The following is a 21,033-nucleotide window of genomic DNA, read 5'->3' on the forward strand; positions in this document are numbered from 1 at the left end:
CTACAATTCCCTACCAAGGAGGACAGTGGCCAGGTCCAGCCCAAATGACACCCCCACCCCCCTGATGCCCCCTCCACCCTCCATCAAGTGTCAGGCACCCGGGTGGCACCATCCTTGCCTGGACACATTGCACCAGGCTCCCAGCTGGGTCCCACCCTCGCCAGGGGATGCATCCAGGGCTGCAAGCTGGGCCGACCCCTTCCCCAGCCCCGCAGAGCCCCCACCCCGCAGGGGCAGCATCCCCCCGCCCTGCTTCCTTGGGGTGCCTCAACAGCAGGACCCCAAAGCGGGCTCTGGCCATGTCGCCGTGCTGGTGGGGACCGTCCCCACCCCTCAGGGCTCCCCCTTGAGCTGACACCATCCCTGCCGAGGCCTCAGAGGTGGCGGGGAGAGAATTGCTGCAGACTGAAAGTGCCGCATCCCTGAAGGATGGGGGGGCGTGTGGCCAAGCCCCTGGCACTCAGCTCTGCTCCCCCCATGCCCAGGAAGGTTTACAGCCAAACAGGCCCACTGCAGCCTCTGCCAGCACCCCCCTCCCGCGGCCGCATCCTGCCTTTCCCCAGCCTTCCCTGCAGCACCACCATGAGTTATTGCAGCCGCCTGCTCACCCCATCCATCTTCCTGGCCCCAAGGACTGCGGGTGAGTCACGAGCCTGCCCCGTGCCTCAGTTTCCCTCGCCGTGCAGCAAGGACGGGCAGGATGCTGGCGTGGCTGCTGTGAACTGAGTGTGCCACATCCCGGAGCCAAGTCCCCACGGCTTTTCCTGCCACTTCTGAGTGGGAAGTGGCCCCTGTCGGGAAACAACGTCTGTGGCTTGGTTTAATGCCACTGAGTCCTTCCCAGGTTTGCAGCCTCCCATCAGGCCTCCCCTGGGATAGTGTGGAGGAAAGCCCAGGCTGATGAGGGTTAATTCTGGCTGCACATTTAACCATTGTTTGGTTTCGGTGTTTGGGATTTTTTCATAATTAGCAAACAAACTGTGCGGTGGAGAAAGCCTGGAAAAATACGTCAGGATTTGGAGTGGTGGGGCAGAGGAGGAAGCCAGGACAAGCAGCATCCTTCCCCCTGCAAAATCCATTTGCAGCCCCAATTCCTCCCTTCCCCGTCACTTCCCTGGAGCATCTTCCAAAAGTGAAGGGCAAAGCAGGGGCATGAACCATGCCAGGCAGCCGGGACACCCGAGCCTGCCTGGGGACAGCCCTGGTGGCTGCAAACAGCTTTGGGGACCGCGAGAGCCCCGTCGCTCCCTTGCTGGCTGTGTTTGCAGTGCAGCTCTAATTACAGAAATGTGGAGAAATGCCGTCTCTCCGTTGGCAAACATTTCTCCCGGCAAGCATCAGCCAGCAGCTGCCGTGCTGGGATTCTAGAGCGTGCCCGGCCCCTCCATCCCACATCTCCCACCCCAAATCCACACCCCATTCCACAGCTGTACCCCCTTGCCCGATGTGCCTGCGCCTGCCCAGGGCAGCCCCTTGCCAGGTGGGTGATATTTTCCTGCACAGATTATAGTTCCCTGCACTCCCGGGTGGCTCCTTATGCACTTGTGCTGCAGAAGTGGGGAGGTGGAGGACACCCTTGGAAAGCACCCAGGTCTCCTTTGCCCTGGAAATCCGGTGGCTTCCCACCGATTTTCTGGGGTGCGGGAAGGAAGGAAAGAAGCGGAAAGGAGGAAAACCTCAAAAACACTTGAGGTGGAGGAGGAGGAGAGGAAAGAACTGAGCGAGAAAGGAGGAGGGCAGGGCAGGGAGAGAGGATTACTGTTTGGTTGAATTAGAGGGAGCCCTTCAGCTGCCTTGAACAGCAGGAGAATTTGCGCAGAGACCCCAATTCTTCCTATTTGGGATAAAATGTAAGCACAGGATTAACTGCAAGCATATGCTTAAGACCCAGGGAGTCGAAAGAAGACTGGGCATAAAGTGCTCCAAGGAGGGCAGGGAGGCAGGGCATGGACCGGCAGCCTCACGGATGACCCGGCTCTGCAGGGATGCACTGAGGGGACTGGGAGGGTGATGGGAGGATTGGAAGATCCATGGGGGCACTGGGAGGCTCCTGAAGCATAGTCAGTAAGAACCTGAAAGGCAATGACATGACTCAACTCCATCTGTGAGGGCTCTATGGGGAAGAGAGTCAGTAAGAGAGGATCTTCCATCAGCCACATGATGGGATGAGACTCCCTGGCCACAGAAAGGGGGATCCAAGTGGCCCCACTGCCATGCCCAGAGCAGGACAAGCCTTCCTGGAGTCACTCCATAGACCCAGCTCTGGCAGAGGGGCTGGGGGGGCCGGGGCTGTGCCCTGCCTCATGCTCAAAGCCCCACTGGTGCCCCTGCACTCCTCGCTGCAGACCTGCTCCCCGCCGGGGAGGGCTGCAAGCTGGCACGTGCCCTCATCATCAGACACGTCCGTGTCCATGTGATGTGTCCATGAACATCCCAGACTGATTTATGGGATGAGAGGAGGGCAGGAGGCCAACCTTAAATCCTGACTGCCTGGTGATTAATAATCATAATTATGGTGATATTAGCTGTAGTAATAATAGTTTGCTTTCCCTTGCAGAACTGGTCATCCAGGAATCTCAGAGCAGTTTCACAAGGCCGAGTGACAAGTGTCCCTATTTTCTAGTAAGGAAATTGCAGCACTGCCTCCCTCGAGTCACCCAGTATATCAACAAGAAGACAGAGGAGGCAGAAGCCTGGACTCCTTGTCCCTCTCCCTCCCCCATGCTATTAAGCTGCATCTGTGTAATATAGAGCAAAACATCCTCCACAACTCGCAGTAAATCACGGCAGAGGCAGTGTGCAGAGTGGATGGGGGGAGATAATGGGTTTTTCACCGTCTTCAACAATAGAACAAGTTTTTCTCCGCTGGGGAAGGCTGACTTCTATGAGAGACAGAGATAAAAGCAGCACCAGGACTCAGAAATGGGCTTGAAAGGGCACCTGCCTTTGCTCACCCGCTTGTACTGCTGGCCCAGGGACAGGAGACAACTCCAGCAGGCAATGCTGTAGGTCGAATGCCCCATGGGCATGGCCTGGTCCTCGGGTGTATTGCTGAGGTGCACTGGAATATTAATTGAAAATCCCAGCAAAACGCTCCTGTTGATGATAATGGACCATAATCCTCTCAGACCAATTTCATGCCTGAAAAATCGTGCATAACAAAATAATAGTAGAAAGCCCCTCAGTGGACACTGCCTTTAGCAGTGGGCCCGGGAGAAGAGGGCCAGCCAGCAGGGATTCCTCAGGAAGGAAAGGGAGCTGGTCCCCTTGGCCTTCACCCCTGAGGGGCACGGAGAGGTGGGCAGGAGAGCTGAACTTGGGGCTAGGTCTGAACATCTGCTCTAGCAGGGCAGCATCGCCATGAGACCCCCATGTCCCACAGAGGCCTGGGTGCCCACCAGGACCCCCCGTACCCTACAGAGCCCATGGGACCTTCTGTGGCCCCAGAACCCCAGGACCCCCTGGACCCTCGTGTCCCCCAGGGACCATCCGTGCCTGCAGAGCCCTGTGCCAGGCCGGGCCCCCCCATGCCAAGCCCCCCCCCACAGGCAGCCACCCCCCCCCGCCCCGCCCGGCCCTTCAGCACCGCCGCGAACGGACAGCGACGGGCGCGGGGCCCCGCCCGGCCCGCGCCACGCGGCCCCCCAGCACCCCCCGGCAACACCCGGCACCCCCCCCCACCGGCAATCCCCGGCACCCGCCGGGGGCACCCAGACACACATCCCCCCGGCACCCCCCCGGCAGCACCCGAACACCCCCCCCCAGCACCCCTCGGCAACACCAGGATCCCCTCCCCGGCACCCCCCCCGGTAATGCCCGAACCCCCTCCTCGGCACCGCCCGGCAGCAGCTGGACCCCATCCCCGGCACCCGCCGGGAATGCCCGGACCCCCTCCCGGTACCCCCCGGCACCCCGGCCCTGGATCCACTCTTCCGTCCCCCTGCACCCCATCTTCCTCCCCCGGCACCCCCTACTCTGCACCCTGCACCCCTCAGCACCCTCTCCTCTGCTCCTGCACCCTCGCACCCGGGCATCCCCCCCTCCAACACCTGTACGCACTGGCACCCCCTTCTCTGCCTCTGCACCTCCCCCGCCGCCCCTGCACCCCCCCGCACCACCCCCTACACCTTAGCACCACCTGCACGCCCCCTTCCACCCACCGCCCCCTGCACCCCGGCCTCCCCTCCTCTGCCACCTCCGACACTCCAGCGCCCTCCATCACCCCCTCCTCCACCACCCCTGCACCCCACCACCACCCTCCTTCACCATCCCCATCCTCCAGCTCCCAGCACCTCCAGCACCCCTCTCCAGCACCCCTTCCTTAACCATCCCCTTCTCCAGCGCCCCCAGGCACCCTTCACCTGCACTCCCACCACATCCTCTTGTCCAAACACCCAATCCTCCAGCTCCCCCTGTCCCAGCCCCCCAAGGACCCCACCTCCAGCACCCCCATCACTCCCTACCCCAGCCCCCCAAGGACCTCGCCTCCACCCCCCACCACTCCCTGTTCCAGCCCCCCAAGGACCCCACCTCCAGCACCCCCCAGAACCCCTCTGCTCCCTCGCCCCCATGCTCCGCCCCAGAGCACCCCGAGTCTGCGGGGCCGGTGGCAGGCGGTGCGGTGCGGGTGCCTGTGCCGCGGGATGCCGGGGGGAGCCAAGGGGAGTCCGGGGGCTGCCGGGGGGAGCCGGGGGGGTCCGGGGGGGTGCCGGGGGGAGCCGGGGGGGTACCAGCTCCCCGGCCGGCAGCTGTTGCTGCTGACAGGTCCTCCGGCGGGCCGGGGCAGCGGTGACTAAGCACTTTGGGGATTTCTACTCTTATTATTTTATTCTATTATTTTCTCCCCGTTTGAAGCGGGTCCTCCCCCCCTTCCCCCCCCCATCCCCATCCTCCCCGGCCGCCCCCGCCCGGAGCCGGGCGCGGCAGGGCGGGCGGAGGGGTTCCCCCTTCCGGCCACCGGGAGCACGGGAGCCCCGGGCCGGCTGGGCTCCAGAGCTCGGCCAGCCCCGGGGTGAGGCGGAGCGGGGCCGCGCCGTGCCGGGCCGGACCCAGGCGCTCCGGGGCCGGGCCGCGCTCCCCGCCGCCCCCGCGGTAAGTTCCGCGGCTCCCGGGGAGCGCAGGGCGGCGGAGCGATGCCGGTACGCCGGGGCCATGTGGCCCCCCAAAACACCTACCTGGACACGATCATCCGCAAATTTGAAGGGCAAAGTGAGTACCGCAACCCCCGGCCCCGCTCCCGCTCTCCCCGGGCGCCCCCCCCAACTTCGGGGCACAGCGGGGAGCGGGGTGGGGGTGGGGGGGACAGGCGGGAGGGCAGAGCGGGGCCACCCGCACGGTGTCCCCGGGGAAATGAAGGCGCCCCTGTGACCTCCCGGGGCGGGGGGAGAGGGGTGGGCGACAGCCAGGCAGTGTCCCCGCGGGTATTTATAGACAGGGCGACACATGGGGGACGAGCGGTCCCAGACCGGTGGTCCCCCGGGGGGGGCTGGAGACCCCGCAGCCCCCCGCAGTCCGCGGGCTGGGAGGGGGTCCCCGGGGTGGCGGGGAGGGGGTCCGGCTGGCAGGGCTGGGGCGAGGGGTGTACGCCAGCGCAGACGGGCTCGCTGCCTGTTTGCCTTCAACTCCGCGCTGCTCGGAGGCAGCCGTCCCTGGTGAAACGTTGCCATTTGCTGTTGCTCGGAGTAATCCCTTTATATGAATTTTTTGGGCTGGTTTTCGTGTCAAATATAGCGAAGAGTTCGTGCGCATCGGGGAGCGCTGGGGTTTGCGTGCGACTGGGTGGGGGTTGCGGGGAGGAGGCAGCAGGGGCTCCGCTGCCTGGGCACCCTGATGGGGCTGGGTCCCCCTCTACGCAACCAGGGACGAGGGGAGGGGAGCAGGGGGTAGGGGTGTCCCCAAAAGGTGTGCTCGGGGTTCTGCCACGGGGTGCTGGGGCTGCACACCCCCCTCCGCCCTGGCTTGCTGTGGTTTTTTTCCAGTGCCCGAGTTTGCTGGGTGGGCAAACGTCCCCGGTGCTGCCATCCCTGCCGGATCTGCGCTGCCTGCCCTGGCAGTGAGTGACGTGACCCTGGGGACAGAAAGCGAGAAAAACTGTCCCTGGTTCCTATCAGTCCCCACTGCGAAGCGGCGGCTGGGGAGCAGCGGGGGCATGCAGCCAAGCGTGCCAGCGGGGAAGCAGCCAGGCCCCCTCGTCCCTGCCCGCTCCCTGCCTGCGCTCTGCCAGCCATGTTGGGCACCAGCTGGGCTCTGCCGAAACATCGCCCTGTGCTCCCCCGTGGCAGCTTCGTGGTCTGACAGGTGTTGGGAGACACCAAACTAGCCCCACCACCACATCGCTGTCGCTGGCAGCGCATCCTCCCCTGCTCATGGGTGCCTTCATCCCCACCCTGCAGCTCCCATGGCTGCAGCTATACCTGGCGAGTCCCCACCGGAGCCAGAAAGGCCCAACAATTCCCTGCCAGGGCTGCTGCAGAGCCTTGGTACTGTGGGGGCAAGGGCAAATCTGCAGGTGAGGGCAGGGCAGAAAGCAAATCTGGGGTGAAAATACCCCCAAGGAGACCTGGCTTTGCAGCTCCTTCCCATCCCAGCCTTGGTCACATCCCCTGCGCTCAGCACAGCTTGCTCCGGCACCCTGCCAGCCCCATAAATCCTGTCCTGCACCAGTCCAGCCTGGATTCAGCCCATGAGGCTGGTGCTGGATGGGGAAATGTTCATCGCAGATGGGGAGCACACCCCAGGAGTGGGGCTTTCGGAGGAGGTCCCCTCCTTGTGCCACCTTCCAGCTGGTAGAGTGCTTTGGATAGAGAAGGATCGGGAAGAGGGAACTGGGAAACATTTGGCCGTGGTGGTTTGTGCTGTTTGCAGCACTGGCATCAGCATCATCCCTGTGTGAGAGAGGGAAAAGTGCCAGGGTGGGAGCCCCCCACAAAGGGCCACCAAGGGCTGCCACAGGGTGGGATGAAGCTGGAGACCTCGGTGCAGCATCCCTGGGGCACTGGTTATATTGAGCGGCATCCTCCAGAGCTGGGACTCCGCAGGTGACAATAGGAGATCCCTGATGTACCGGGGAGGTGTCACCCCACCCCACAGGGTCCCGGCGTGGGCTGCCACAGCCATGTGGAGGTTTCTCCTGCATTTGGGTGAAATTCCCCACAAGGCTGGAGCACAGCAGGGCTCTGGAGCGCACAGGCTGCAGATGCCATTCCTGGGTAATCCAGGAGATTAATTGGGGTCTGGGCTGGGATGCAGCCTCCAAAGGGACCCTCTGTTCTGACCTGCCTCTAGCTCCAGCAGATGCCAAATGCTGAGGGAGATGCGGCTTGGGGGGGGGGCACGGCATCCGTCGCATCAGCATCCACAGCCCCCTGTCACATCCCAGCAAACCTGTCCCAGAAAGGGTTCTCCCCAGTCCAGCAGCCCCTGACATCCCTGGAAAAAATAAAAAAAAATCAAAACAAATCTAAGCTCTAGGGTCTCCCCCAGGATAAGGATGGAAGCAGCTCCATCTGGGCTGGACGACGTGGGCTGGGCAGCAGTGCCACACACCCCAGCACGACAGTGAGCCTGGCCCCAGCCCAGCCTGGGGGGCTGCAGCACCAGGTGGCAGTGGGGAAACACCACTCCCTGCCTCAGTTTCCCCTTTCCTCCACCTGAGCCTTTTTCTTCTTGAGCACAGAGGTCACGCAGCCCAGCTGGGTCAGCATTTGAGCTTCAGCCCAAAGGCACAATTATCCTATAAAACATCAAAAGAATCATTAGTGTGATGGTTTTTACCCGGCTTCCCACAAAGCCAAGTCTCACGCTCACTCCTCCTCTCGCCCCTTGCCTGACTTCAGTCAAATCTGAGCAAGGGTGGGAAGTCTCCAAGATAACTCAGGTCCCTGATAAGCTCCTGCGGAGTGACAGATGCTGCAGCTCTTCTGTCTGCCTGCAGTGCCGGCTGGGGACAAATTGCCCATGTATTAGACAGCAGTGAGTCCCCACATGCGAGCAGTGAGATGTTGAAGCGGCGCATGTTGTCCCACCCCAGCAAAAAATGTCTTTACTGGGGACCCTCCTTTGGGTCCCCCTGTCCCCATGGTCACTGATTCACATGAAATTGGGGGAATTTTCTCTCTCTGAAGGGCAGGTCAGCATGGGCTGGCACCAGCCATCCTCCCCCCAGACCTGTCACCGATGTCCCCGGGGAGCCTGTCCCTGCACAAGCCCCATGGCAGGTGGCATCAAAAAGCCCAAGCACCCCCTATCCACCCAGGCTGTCGCCCATTCCCACGGGTCCCCACCACCCCACTAAGCCTTGTGCTCTCCTGCCTCCCTGCAGACCGCAAGTTCCTCATCGCCAACGCCCAGATGGAGAACTGCACCATCATCTACTGCAATGATGGCTTCTGCGAGATGTTCGGCTACTCCCGCGTGGAGGTGATGCAGCGACCCTGCACCTGCGACTTCCTCACCGGCCCCGACACCACCAAGAGCTCTGTTGCGCAGCTCACCCAGGCCCTGCTCGGCTCCGAGGAGTGCAAGCTCGAGATCCTCTACTACCGCAAAGACAGTAAGAGTCGCTTTTCGGGGGGATCCAGCAGTGGGAGGTGTCATCTGCCTGGGATTTGGGTTGTCAGAGGCTGGTGGTGGGAGGCGAAGGGGGTCTGGTGCTGCCAGGGGATCGGGATTGCACCCAGAGCTGGGGCTTTGCTGAGGGCAAGTCCATGGTGGCCCCTGGTGGGATGGCACTGCCTCTGCTGTGATGGGGCACTGGGGGCATTGCAACCTCAAGTGATGGATTATTTGGGAATCAGGTCGTTTGCAAGCCCTTGGTGATGGCTCAGGGATCCCAGGGCAAGCAATGGCATCGCTCATGGGATCCCTGCGTCATGAACGAGGATCCGGTGGGAAGCCCACGGAGGAGCCAGGCTGGGACATGGGTCTCTGGGTCTGTGCTCCGAGCCGAGATGAGACAGACCCTATGTCTCTGCCAAAAGGGGTACAGCCAACGGCCTCGGAGCTGCCTTTCCAGCGAGCAGGCTGCGGCTGTGCGTGCACAGATGGAATTACGTTAAGATGAAAATGAAGCTTTGATGGAAAACACTAGTGATTAGTTCTAATACTGCAGGTAGTTAAATAAATATTTAGTGCTTAGTGCTGCAAACCAGAAGTGGCCAGGGCTCCCAGGGGCAGTGGAAATGCAGATCGGGTGCTCGCTAGGGGCTAAAAATATTAAGTATTTCCTTTTTTCAACCTGTGGAGCTTTCCCATTGCTTTAGATTGTATCAGTGGGGGCTTGGCCTGAGCAAGGGGCTGCACCCTGTTACTGGCAGCTGCTGGGGCAGCAGGGTGGAGGAGAAATAACTGGAAGCAAAGGGAATGAGAAGGCAGGAGCCCTGGCTCCCAGCCTGGCACCCTATCTCTGGGGCTGGGACCCGGGTGTCCTGGCCTCCCTCCCAGACCCTATCTCCCGGGCTGGCATCCAGGTGCCAGCATATCGTCCCAGGAATTATCCGCTGGCAGCACCGCCACGTGTTAACCCGCACAGCTACCCCGGCGGGGCTGGACCCTGCGCGGTGGCAGGATCAGGCTGCTCACCAGCTGCGTTTCCGATATGATTTTCCTCCTGTCCTCACCGAGGGACCCGGCTGAGGCTCTTCTCTGCGGGGCCGGCCCTGGGCGAAGGGGGGCCGGGTAGCAGCGCTAGGGCTGGGCTGCGAGTCCCCCCTCGGCAGCGGCGGGTTGCAGGGGGCTGGCTGGAGCCCAGTGCAGCCTGGGAGGCATGGGGAGAAGCAGGCACATGCTGTCCCCCTGCTCCCATCCCAATGCCAACGCGTGGCCGTGGCAAGGACAGAGTGTGCGGCTCTGTTCCCCTCCCTTGGGATTATTTCCCCATCCATCCCTGGGGACTGCTCAGCTGTAACCCGCTCCAATGCCAACCTTCCTGCTTTGAAGTGTTCCCTCTGGGCTTGCGGGATGCTCGGTGCTCTCCTCAGAGCCCTGCTCTTCCCCTAGGCCACGGGAAACTCTCAGCACAGCTCTGAGCTGCTTTCTTCTCTTTTTTATTAAAAAAAAAAAAAAGGGGGAAAAAAAAGCCCAGAAGCAAGCCCTTCATGTCTATTTTTAAAACCCAGTCCCACCAGCAATATGCTTTCCAATTGTTTCCCCCCAGCACTCAGCCTGCGACCGCTCAGCCCATTATAAATGGGTCTTATCGGCAAAGAAAAAGCCTTCGCTTTATAGGGAGCTGCTGCTTAATTAGCCAGCGGAGGCTCCGAACCCGCCTGTCCTCCTTTCATACCGGCAGCACCAATCTCCAGCCTCGACCTGCTGTTTATTACTGCGGTACTCCCGGCTCTGCAGCTCGCGGGGTTGTTTCCTCGCTTTTCTGGTTGCCAGACACAATATTATACCCCAAATCTGCCTGTCAGAGCCTCCCCCAGTAGGGCCAGGGTGGGATGGATAGGTGTGGGAAGGGGGGCACCCATGGGTGCCCGGGCAGGTGGGTCTGTGCACAGGCAGGGTGCTGTATGATGGGGTGATGCATGTCCCTGGGGAGAGCCTTGCTGCTCGGTCCACACCCAGATGCCCGTGCTGTCATTAGCTAAGTATAAAAGAAGCCATGGGTGCTGATGACGAGCCCAGCTCTGGGTGGCCAAAATGGAGCCAAGAACCAAGTCCAGTTGGGGGAAGACGGGACAGACCCAGCAAGGGCAGTTGTCCTTCCCTGCCACAGCAGCCCCAAAAAGGCCTCAGAAAGAAGGGAGAGCCTGGCCATGGTGCGTGTGGGCTCTAATCCCCCACTCAAAGCCAGAAGATCAGTGAAAAGTTAATTTCCTTACAAGATGCTGCACAGCTGGGGCTGCCCCAGCCAGAGGGGTCATTACGGGATCAGCTCCCGCCGGGACAGGGAGCAGCCAAGGCCACCAGCCCCAGGGACATGCCCCCACAGTGTCCAGGGCTGAGCTGAGCCCCCTCCAGCATCCCCTGGGGACAGCACCGAGGGGCTGGCAGGGCTGAGCTGCATCCAGGGTTGGGGTTTTGGGGTTTTTTTTGCCCCGAGATGACGTGCTTTGCAGTGACGCCACTGGCGAGAGCCCCTGGGGTCCCCGGCATGGGGCCAGTGGCCACAGGTGCTGAGGACCGTGGCGCTGGCATGGCCCAAGCGGCAGCAGCTGGCAGTGCCTGCAGAGCGCTTCGCTGTTAATCTGCATGAATGTGATGCTTATGAATATGAAAGGGGAGATGCGGGGCTGAGACAGCTGGAGCAGCTGGTGGGGCAGCCGCCGCCTGCAGCCCCAGCCCCTCCACCCCCATCCCCTCCCCAGGCAGAGCCCACGGCTGGTCCCCTCCAGCAGGAGCAGTTTGTGCTGGTCCCCTGGGACCGGCTCAGCCTGGCAAACTCATTACACTGGTGGTGTGAACTGGGATTTCCCTGGAGGGCTCCAGGAGGAGGAGGAAGGCTGCAAAGCGATTGGGGCACTTGGTGTGACCCAGGATGTCCCCCCGCAGCTTCCCATGGGGTGCCAGAGCAGGCAGCTGCCTGTGGGGCTGGCAGCCAGGCAGGCACAGGTTGTGGTGTGTCACTGCACCTGGGGGGGACAGGGGGACTAAATGACATGTCCCCTCTCTCCCCAGCCCAGGGCACAGCCGTGGCACGGCAATCCTTCAGCAGCTGCTGCCAGGAAGCCCTGGCTAAGGCAGGTGGGGATGGATCCAGCCAAGGTTTCTCTGTACAGCTTTATAAACAGCAACACGCAGCATGCCAACAGGCTTGCTGGAGGCAGAGGGCAAATCCTGCTGGCAACTGCCAAATCCTGGCTCTGTTGGGGCTGGGGGCCAGTGCTGGCGGTCCCAGGGAGCCTCTGCTGCTGCCCAGTGGGGTGGACAAGGCAGGGCGGAGGGGACCTCCCAGGTGGCGGAGGAGCAGAGACGCACAGCCAGCTGACAAAATCCCAACCCAACTTGAGCTCTTTGCTTGTACAAAAATGTGGGGTTTAAGCCAAGCTGGGGCTGTTTGCTTTGTGTTCCTTTAAGGATCAGGCTCGACAGAGCTGGGCCGTGACCTCGGGAAAGGGACAGACACCATGGCCAGACTCCAGACAGGGACTTATAAACATCCCACTTTGCAATGGCAAATGCTTCTGTCCCGGAGATCCTGCGCTGCGGGGCCAATTCTACCATCCTCGGCATGGCTGTGCCGCAGCTCCAGCCACCCCCATGGCCCGGCTCTGCCCTGGGGATGGCACAATCAGGGCACAAAACTGGAAGAGACACATTTTCCATCTTCTGCAGCTCCTTGGATGCTTTGTGCTTGGACCACATGTGCCATGAATGGAGGGATGGGCCCAGAGCATCCCCAGCACCCCCAGGAGGCTTTTCCTGAAATTCCTGCCCTGCAGAGCCCCCAGTTCCCACCCTAAACCCTCCATCCCCATCCTCACTGGCTGCTGCATCCCCAGTGGGAGGTGGCCCCATGTGCCATGGGGTCAGGGCCCTCAGGGTGGCCGGACAGCCCTGGGAAACACTGTCAGTGCTTGCAGCTTTGGCCGCACAGCCCTGCGCTAAGCTGGACTAATTCCTGCGGCCGGTGGGGATTTAGCAAGGGAAGGACCATGGGCCTGGATGCGTCCGCTTGCTTCGCTTGCAGCGGAGGTTAAGCTGCATTTTGCCAACCCCCTGTATTGATCCAGGACTTCTTCTGGCTCCTGGGGATGGGAGCATCCTCCCACCTGCACCCCAAAACATCCCACTGGGCTTGAAGGCATCCTTCTCGTGGCCACATTGCCTGTGGGTGCCTGTATTCTCCTGACCCTCCTGGTTTTTCCCCTCCACTGCTCCTTCCGACTGGCGAGCTCCCAGCTAAGTGGAGAAATCCCTGCTGTTCGTCACCGCACAGGGGTAACTCCATCCTGCCGCCGTTACTTAATAAGGTCATTTTAGAGTTCAGGGATTGCTGCAAGGAGCATTTTTGTCGGTCTGGTGTCACAGCGGGTTTCACTCTCCCGATGCCTTGCTTGGGTGTGGGGAGAGGGGCCAGAGCAGGCCCCACCAGCAGCATCGCCTCCTGGTGCAGGGGGATGCAGACCCGTATGCAGGGGCTCCCCAGCACCCATTGCTCACCCCAGACCCCAAGGGAGACCCATCTCCCGCCAGCTCAGCTCCCATCTCCATCATTTTCCATCCTGCCTCGAGGATTTGCTTTAGGGCCTCCCAGCAATCTGCGCTTCCCTTTGAAGTTTCTACCCCACCCTGACACTGATTTATCCCCAGACAGGAGCAAGGCTCGGCCCTCCCGAGCGTCTCCCCAGGCGTGCCAGCCAGCCCTGGAGCATGGCTCCATCCCCATCGCTCTCCCCGTCCCCTCCGTGCCCTTCCCAGCCCCTCTCCTCTGCTCCATTATATAATACCACTATAGATTTAGCCACTCTGCCATGAGACCCTGCAGATTAAATCTCCCGGCCGGGGGGAGGGAAGGACTCGGTAAGAGCTCTGAGGGGAGATTAACAGCTTGCTTTTTTAATATTCATAACAATACTGGTTTGTGTCCGGCTCTTGGAAACCCCCGTATCCTGTTGATTAGTTTAATACTGATGATACCAACAAATGCATTAACCACTGGAGGCTGTGGAGGATAAGAGGGCCGGGAAGGGAGGGCCCCCGATGATGACATTTTTAATGTTATTAAGTGCTCGCTTTTATCAAGGTCAGAAGACAAGATGGGTCAGAAAGCGCAAACCTCTGAGCTCTCGGCTTGGGGGAGATGGGCTGGGTGCTGGGAAAGATCAAACCCCGCCCAGGGTTATAGGGAATGAGCTGTTTGTCCCAGCCCATGCAAACCCATCGCATTGGGCATGGGACCCTCCAAAACAGCATCCATGTCACATGCCTCCTGCAAAGACTTTTCCACAGCCCCCAGGCTGGGTTTCACCCTGGACGGGCATGCAGGCAGCCCCACAGCGGCAGCCACGGAGCGCAGGAAGGTTGCAAATGCCTCCAGGACTCCTCCAAGAGATCATTTGGCGGCTGGGTAAAATTAGATGGATGGAGACAGATTAGCTGAACAGCTGAAGGGAAAAGATGGGCAGATGGATGGGGACAGTCGATCGAGGAACGAGGATGGGAGAGCAGGGTTGGGGTCCCTCCCAAGGCTGGCTCAGCCCACCAGTGCCACAGCAGGTCTGGGGTGCCTGGTTTTTTGGGGGAAAAGATGGGGGAAGGATTTGCAGACCCCAGGCTGCTCACTGCAAGGAAACAGAGTGAGGGCACAGGGTGCCAGGGGTCTCCCAGCTGCAGCCTCTCCACAGAGTTGGGGGTACCCTAAATCACAGCTGCCCGGAGACCCCAAATCCTGGGGACTGCTCTGCCTTTGGGCCAGGCTTAAGGGAGCTCACTGCTCCCACCCCGGCTCCATCCCCTCCATCCCTGATGCACCATTATCCCCTTGATGCCATCCATGCTGTGGGGCACAGGTCCGAGCTGGGCGCCAAGCTCCTGGCACCAGGGCTGTGCCACTTTTGGGGTGATTCCCCCGGGATGAGCCCGGGGGCTCACAGCAACCCTGGCCAAGGCTGCTCAGGCTCAGCACCTCCCAGATTTGCGGGATCAAACCAGACACCAGCTGCCTCCCAAACCCAACACCAGCCTCCTCCCAGCTGCTCCTTATATCCCTCCAACTGGATGTAACTGGGCCCAGTTTTCAGCTGTTCAGCATCGGCTTAGGATTAACCCTTTCCATGCCACATAGGGCCCTGCCAGGGCCTGGCCCCCATGAGAACAGCTCAGAGGTCATCCCCTCCCACCACTGCGGAGGGGCTTGGGAAAGAAAAGTGAAGCAGTGAAAGGGATGCAGCAGGGCAGAGCACGTGAGCCAGGATCAGGCCATCTGGATCGGGATTCCCAGTCTAGGAGGGAAGGATGGAGAGCTGACGGCTGCCCAGGCCCATGAACCTCACTGGGCTGCGGGCCCTAGGGAAATTGGTGATGCTTCAAAATCATCTGTGGGAGAAAAAACTCTCATTTTATAACACACCAAAGGAGAAAGCATCCAGTGCCGCCAGGCATCACACGTGCAGGCGAGTGGGCACACACATGCACACCCCCTGCGCACACCAACATTGGCACAGCAGAGCCGCAGCATCCCAGGGACGGCACCGGATCATCCTGCTGGGCACGTGCCAGCTTAGCATCAGGCAGGACACCTCGCTCACTCGGCATCACCTAAAGGACACTGCTCGCCTTTTAGATCCCTACAAATCCTGAGGGGAAAGGGCTCACTTCTTCCTGTCCCCACTGGTTCTGCACACGCGTAGCCCAAAGCGTGCCCGTGCGTCCCTTCAAAACAGTTTTATCTGCTGAAAATCCCCCCCCGCCTTCTCCCCAGCTCACACGTTTAAGTGGATTTCCTCTCCCTGTGGTGAACAACAATGAAATAAATAAAGAAAGAAATAATCCCAGCTGCCGGGCCCTTTAAACGGATTTCACTGTATCCATTTCTTTCCCGTTCTTGTGCATGTGTGTATGTGTGTCTGTGTATGTGCACATCCCTGACGTCACGGCAGATTTTGAAGTTGCCCGATGCCGGCCATCTGCTCCTGATTATGGGAGGCCCTGAGCTCCTTAAAATTATACGCAGAAAGGCCAACATCCCCCTCCTGGCCGGAGCCCGGCCATGGTGAGAGCAGGAGAGCACCGGATCGGGCCAGCAGCACATCCCTGCTGGATCCGCTAATCCCTGGTAATCAGAGCGCAGGGGAAAGGCGAGATCAGGGATCCGCACCCGGCAAAAACTGCCATGGAAGGAGGTCGCTTTGCTCTGTACCAGCTGGGCAGCGGTACCTCGTTGTCCATCATTCCTAGGAGGTTTGGGGTAGAGGCCCAGGAGGGCTCTGGGGGTTTTGCCAGAGGGGCTGTGGCAGTGGCTGCAGCTCCCGCTCCCACCGGTGCCAAAGCAACAGGAGACAGCTCAGGGAAGGAACCCACAGTGATTATACCTTTGGGTAGGGTTTTTGAAGGATTTGGGGGGAATGAAGTTGGCAAGAGGGGTGAGACGCCCCCTTAATCCTCCATTTGCTGCTTTGGGAAAGGCCTGCAGGTATTTTTGGGTGCCCCTAATTGCAAACTGGCATCTGGCTGCCAGCACAAACAGAGCCATGGGGCTGAGCTGGCATCCAACAGGCAAATCCATATGGCCTCATGCCCTGTGGCCATGTTCAGGTTCTCCCCACATCCTCCCTCACTCCCAGGGCACTGAGCCAGACCTTGTGCCCCCTGTGCCTCAGTTTCCCCATGGCAGGAGTGAGATGAATCTGTGCCTCACCACTCCCTGCCAGTGCCTTTAGGGGATGTCCTTGGGGACCATCACACTGATCCCACCACCCCCTGCTGCCCAGGGTCAGGACAGGGCACGTGGTCAGACTCACTCCCGTTGCCCACATCCAGGACAGGAGACGGCTGAAATAAGTCCCCAAAAAATGCCTGGCGATTGCAAGGCAATTAGCTACGGTGTGATTACAAGCAGCATGCTTAATGAGGTTAAACAACTACCTGGGATTTCTGAGTTCTTAATTACCTACTCTTTAATTGCTGCTCTAAAGTACATTAATATAAATGACTGTCTGGGAAAAAAAAAAAAAGGCAAGATGTGATCTGTGTGAGCTGGGATGCTGCAGAGATATGGCCCTTTCCCAGGGCTCAGATCAGCTTATAAATCCTCCAGTCCCCACTGGCAGGGACTGCACCCATCAAAGTGCTTAAAAAAATACTTATCTGCCAAAAGTGTTTTGTGCCGGGAGGGGTGGGGTGGGCAGAGCCCCCCGCGCGGACCCCCCTGAGCCTGTCTCTGCTCGGCAGCCTCGTGTTTCCGCTGCCTGGTGGACGTGGTGCCGGTGAAGAACGAGGACGGCGTCGTCATCATGTTCATCCTCAACTTCGAGGACTTGGCACAGCTCATTGCCAAGAGCGCCAGCCGGAGCCTGCACCAGCGCCTGTCGCAGAGCTTGCGCGGAGGTGGGTGTCACCAGGGACGGTGGGGACGGCGGGGGGGCAAGGCAGCACCCTCGGGGCTGTCCCCATCCCATGGTTTTCTTGGGAGCTCATGGAGGCTGAAGGATGCAGGATCCTGCACTGAGCTCCATGGTGTGCCCAGGAGCAGAGGTTTGTGTTTCTGCACAGACGCAGCTCCTCCGGCTCGGGGTCTGAGCCAGCCAAACAATAACTGGGTGAAAAAGGGACCGGCTGTGCTCCCCTCGCAGCCCCTTGCGTGCACACCAGCCCACACACCCCTCCCGAACCCCTGGGGACCTGGGAACAGGGGTGGGGACCGACCGCCCCACATAGGATGGTGCATTTTTAAGGCTAGGGTGTCTCACTGCACGAGGAGCCGTGGAGCCCCTCCACACACCCCCTGCCTTGCTGCATCCTTTTCATATTTAACTCTGGGAGGTTTTTCCAGCGATGCCTCGGGCCCCTCCTGCGTACGTGCAGCACTGCATTGGCCGGGGCAGGAGGTGCTGGTGTGGGACAGGACCCACATGCAGGGTCAGCGGGAGGGCCAAGAGATATTTGGTGTCACCGTCGGCGGGGCTGTGCTGTGGGGACATCACCACAGGCAAATGGCACAAGGGTGGTTGTGCTGGGATGGCTCTGAGCCTGCCCCAGCTTTTGGCTGCTCCCTGCTGTCCCAGGATCATCCTGGGGTTTTGTGGGGCTTTTTGAGGCAGTGGAAAATTCAAATTCCCTTTTTTGGGAAGGTTGGATCAAAGGGAGAGCTGTAGTGAGGCTCTCAAGGGGATGTGGATACCCAGGGATGCAGATGTTAAACCTGACCTCAGAAAGGAGAGTTGTGGCTTCTAAATATCCTCCTGCTATATGCTCCTCAGTACCAGTCACCTATATTTTAAGCAGGGAAATAATCTCACATATATCTTCATGCAAACACTCCCTGGGGGTGTGAGTCGCTATAGGGAAGCTTTGCGCAGAGCTCAAAGTAAAGCTGTGGGAGCAGCCGAGGCCTGTCCCCCCATGGCATGTGGGGTGGCACAGCAGGACTGGGATGGGAACCAGGGCCAGGGCCGTGTTGGGGACCCTTCACGCTGCCCGTTGTATCGGTATGGTGATGTGAGTTTTAATGCATTCACGCTTAGTGCATAGATACATCCCAGAGTCATCAAGGTGTTTGTGTGCGTGGCAGCGGGTACCAGCAGAGGTGCTGTGTGTGGTGACAGGTTTTATATATCGTCAGGCCATGTATGGACACGGGACTTATGGACATATGCGTGTGAATGTATATCTATTCTGTGCATGTGTTCCTATGTCTATGAAGTGATGAGTTTTATATTTTTGGTGTATTGCTATAGTACCAGTTAGCAGCTACGCACAACTGCTGAGGAAATCCTAAATTCCAGCACCGGTGTTGCTTTGCAGTCTCAGCTCTCAGTACATCTTGACATATGATGCATCGGTACCTCATCCCACCCTGAGATGTACCTTTGACTGCAGAAGGCACTCAAATAAAAATATTGCTTTCCTGCGCGTTGGAGATTACGCTGCGCATCCCGAGGAGCGTTGCACGGGTTTCCCACTCCAGTGCCAGGGCGTGCGGAAAGGCCAGAGCTGCTGGCGCCAGCCCAGATCAGTCTCTCGTGCACGAGTTTTCTGACTCAGTCTTTAATTACACGGCCGCAGGCAGCTGTGTTGCTAGTCCCTGGCTCACTGATGCGCAGGGAAAGTCGGCTGCTTTGCTTGTTCCAGCTGAAAAGCTGCTCTGGGCAATGAGGGTGGGGTGAGCAGAGGGAGCCCACATGGGTGCTCCCATCGGTGGGGGCATTTTTGGGGAGCAGGGCAAGTTGGGAGCCTGCCCAAGCAGCTCAGCAGTGTGTCAGGGCTCAGTGAGGGAGGCAAATCATGCCAAAATCAGAGAGCTCCTCAACATGCTGCTTTTTACCAGAGGACAATGCCTTTGCAGAGCTTGTGTTGCATCCCTCGCGCCCCAGGATTTGGGCCACTTTTGGTCCAGTTAGTGAGTATGACTGGTGCTACTGGGGGTCAGATGAACCCCAGGGCTGACCCGGGCCCCAAGGCAGTAGGGCACAAGTCTGGCTGCTCATGCAGTAGCAGGTGGCCACGGTCTCCTCCGCAGACCAGCACTAGAAGAGGACAAGCAACTTTGTACTGGGTGTCATGACCAAGGGCATTGAGTCCTGCTGTGGGCGCTGCTGGTTCCTCTCCACATCTGGCCCCTTTCCCTCCTGAACCTCTTTCACAGCTCCTTGCAGCCCTGGCTGCCCTCACCTCAGTCCCAGGCTCCAGCGAGATAGCCTCTTGTTTCCCTATGACGGCAGCAAGGGAACCCCCTCTTCGGTCCAGCATCCCTCCCCTAAAATCCAGAACAACTCTAGGAAGAAAATTGCTAGACCTACTTTTTTTAGTGCCTTGCTAACTTACCATCTCTTTCGTGTATTTTTTTTTCCCCCAAGTCCCACCAAGGAGATTTTGAGGCTCTATTTCCTCCAGGTCCAAATCCCTTAAGTGGATTTAACCTCCTTAACCAGCTTAGGGATGCTCTGCACCTTTCCCGTCTTGCCTCCACAGTTGTAGGGGACTCTCCTCCAGCCCAGTGGTGCTTTCTGCCAGGTCAGGGTTTGCCTTGAGCATACAGAGATGCAAAAGTGCAGGAATAGCGAATGTGTTGGAGGAGGAAGGGCCACGTGGCACATACGTCCCCCAGAGCCACCCAAAATTCTCCATCGCCTCTCCCCCTACCACCGCCCCGACCCATCTCTCTCCAGCCGTCACGTGCAGCTAGGTTACATCTGTCTCTCTTGTGTTTTGTTTTTCTTTTTAACAAGGTCAAGGTAGGAGGTTGAAGTTTAGTCTCCCGTCCCTGCGGCGACTCAAAATCCAGCGAAAATCTCTGCCCACCAGTGAGTTTGATGGAGTAGCCATTGACTATGGAAAGGTAACCGTAGCCTTTGTCTGATATAAGCCCGTGCCTCAGGCCAGGTCCCAGCACTCTTCCTCTGCTCTCCCCATCCTGCTCCCCCTTGGCTGCTGTGGCTCGGGCTGTATCTGGTGGTAGGGACCCTGGTGCCAGGTCAGCGCCGAGGACTGGCCCCGGTGAGGGCTGGTGGTGAGCGATGGTGCTTTGGTAGCATGGGACAGAGTTAGACGATGATGCTCTGCAGGGTCAGCCCAGCGCGGCACATGCCTTGGCTCGCGGGGGAGCAGGAGATGTGCCAAGCCAGTGGGTACCGCTGCTGAAGCTGGGAGGAAGGTCTGGCTCCGTAGTGCAAGTTGTCTGGGATTGTGGAACTCCAGGGAGCTGTCCCCACCCCGAGGAGGGGACATGCTGGTGACTGCTGGAGACTGGCATGTTTGGTCGGAGCAGGGACTGGCAGGGACTTGCAGGCAAACCTTGAAAGGGCACATTTCCCCACGTTATCCTGGCACGGGGCAGGCAGTACAGGCAGCTCTGGCTTAGTCCTTCAGCAAAGACTGTGCTTTCCATGATGGAGGGTGATGCTGTCATTGCTGACATGATGAGATTACAAAAATGTTGGTGGGACTGCTTTAGAGATTGCCGTTGTTGGTGGCTCTTGACTCTCAAAAGTGCTCAAGGTACCTCTGGCCAAAGACTTGTTGTTTTCTGAAATGCTGTGGCTTGAGGCACAGGGCTGTGGGCAGGAGGCTTTTGCTCTGCTAACGCATCCCCAGGCGGCAGGTTCTTGCTGTGCTGGGTGTATCCAGACAGCCTGGATAAAGCTGCTTCCCAAAATTACAAATATGATGAGGTGAAAGGTGCCTGTCTTCTCGGAGGTTGTGCTTATGGCAAGTTGAAGACATCTGTAGAGTTAGGAGGTGCTCTGGGTTTGTCACTCCTACAGACACCAGCGCTGCTAAAGGCTCTGAAACTGCAATGTTTCAGGTGTACACACATGGAAGATGTGCATGGAGGACAACCTGATGACCCACCACTTTGGTGGAGCCTGGTCCAAGTCAGCCCAGAAGATCCAGGCACAGCTGGCAGACAGCCCCTCCAGGCACCCCATCCTA

General features: G+C 59.4%; 1 protein-coding gene across 1 annotated transcript in view; it reads left to right on the plus strand.

Annotated features, from left to right (window-relative positions):
* The first annotated feature begins 5,011 nt into the window (after positions 1-5,011).
* The window catches only part of KCNH6 (potassium voltage-gated channel subfamily H member 6), a 33,429-nt gene continuing 17,407 nt past the window's right edge, over positions 5,012-21,033 (plus strand). Inside the window, exons 1-3 of the mRNA XM_075117243.1 lie at positions 5,012-5,208; positions 8,321-8,551; positions 16,834-16,989. Of these exons, the coding sequence (XP_074973344.1) occupies positions 5,133-5,208; positions 8,321-8,551; positions 16,834-16,989 (463 nt within the window). The 5' untranslated portion in view covers positions 5,012-5,132. The remainder of the gene's footprint in view (positions 5,209-8,320; positions 8,552-16,833; positions 16,990-21,033) is intronic.

The sequence above is a fragment of the Phalacrocorax aristotelis genome, chromosome 23 (genome assembly GCF_949628215.1).
Source record: "Phalacrocorax aristotelis chromosome 23, bGulAri2.1, whole genome shotgun sequence".
In the NCBI taxonomy this organism is placed as follows: domain Eukaryota; kingdom Metazoa; phylum Chordata; class Aves; order Suliformes; family Phalacrocoracidae; genus Phalacrocorax; species Phalacrocorax aristotelis.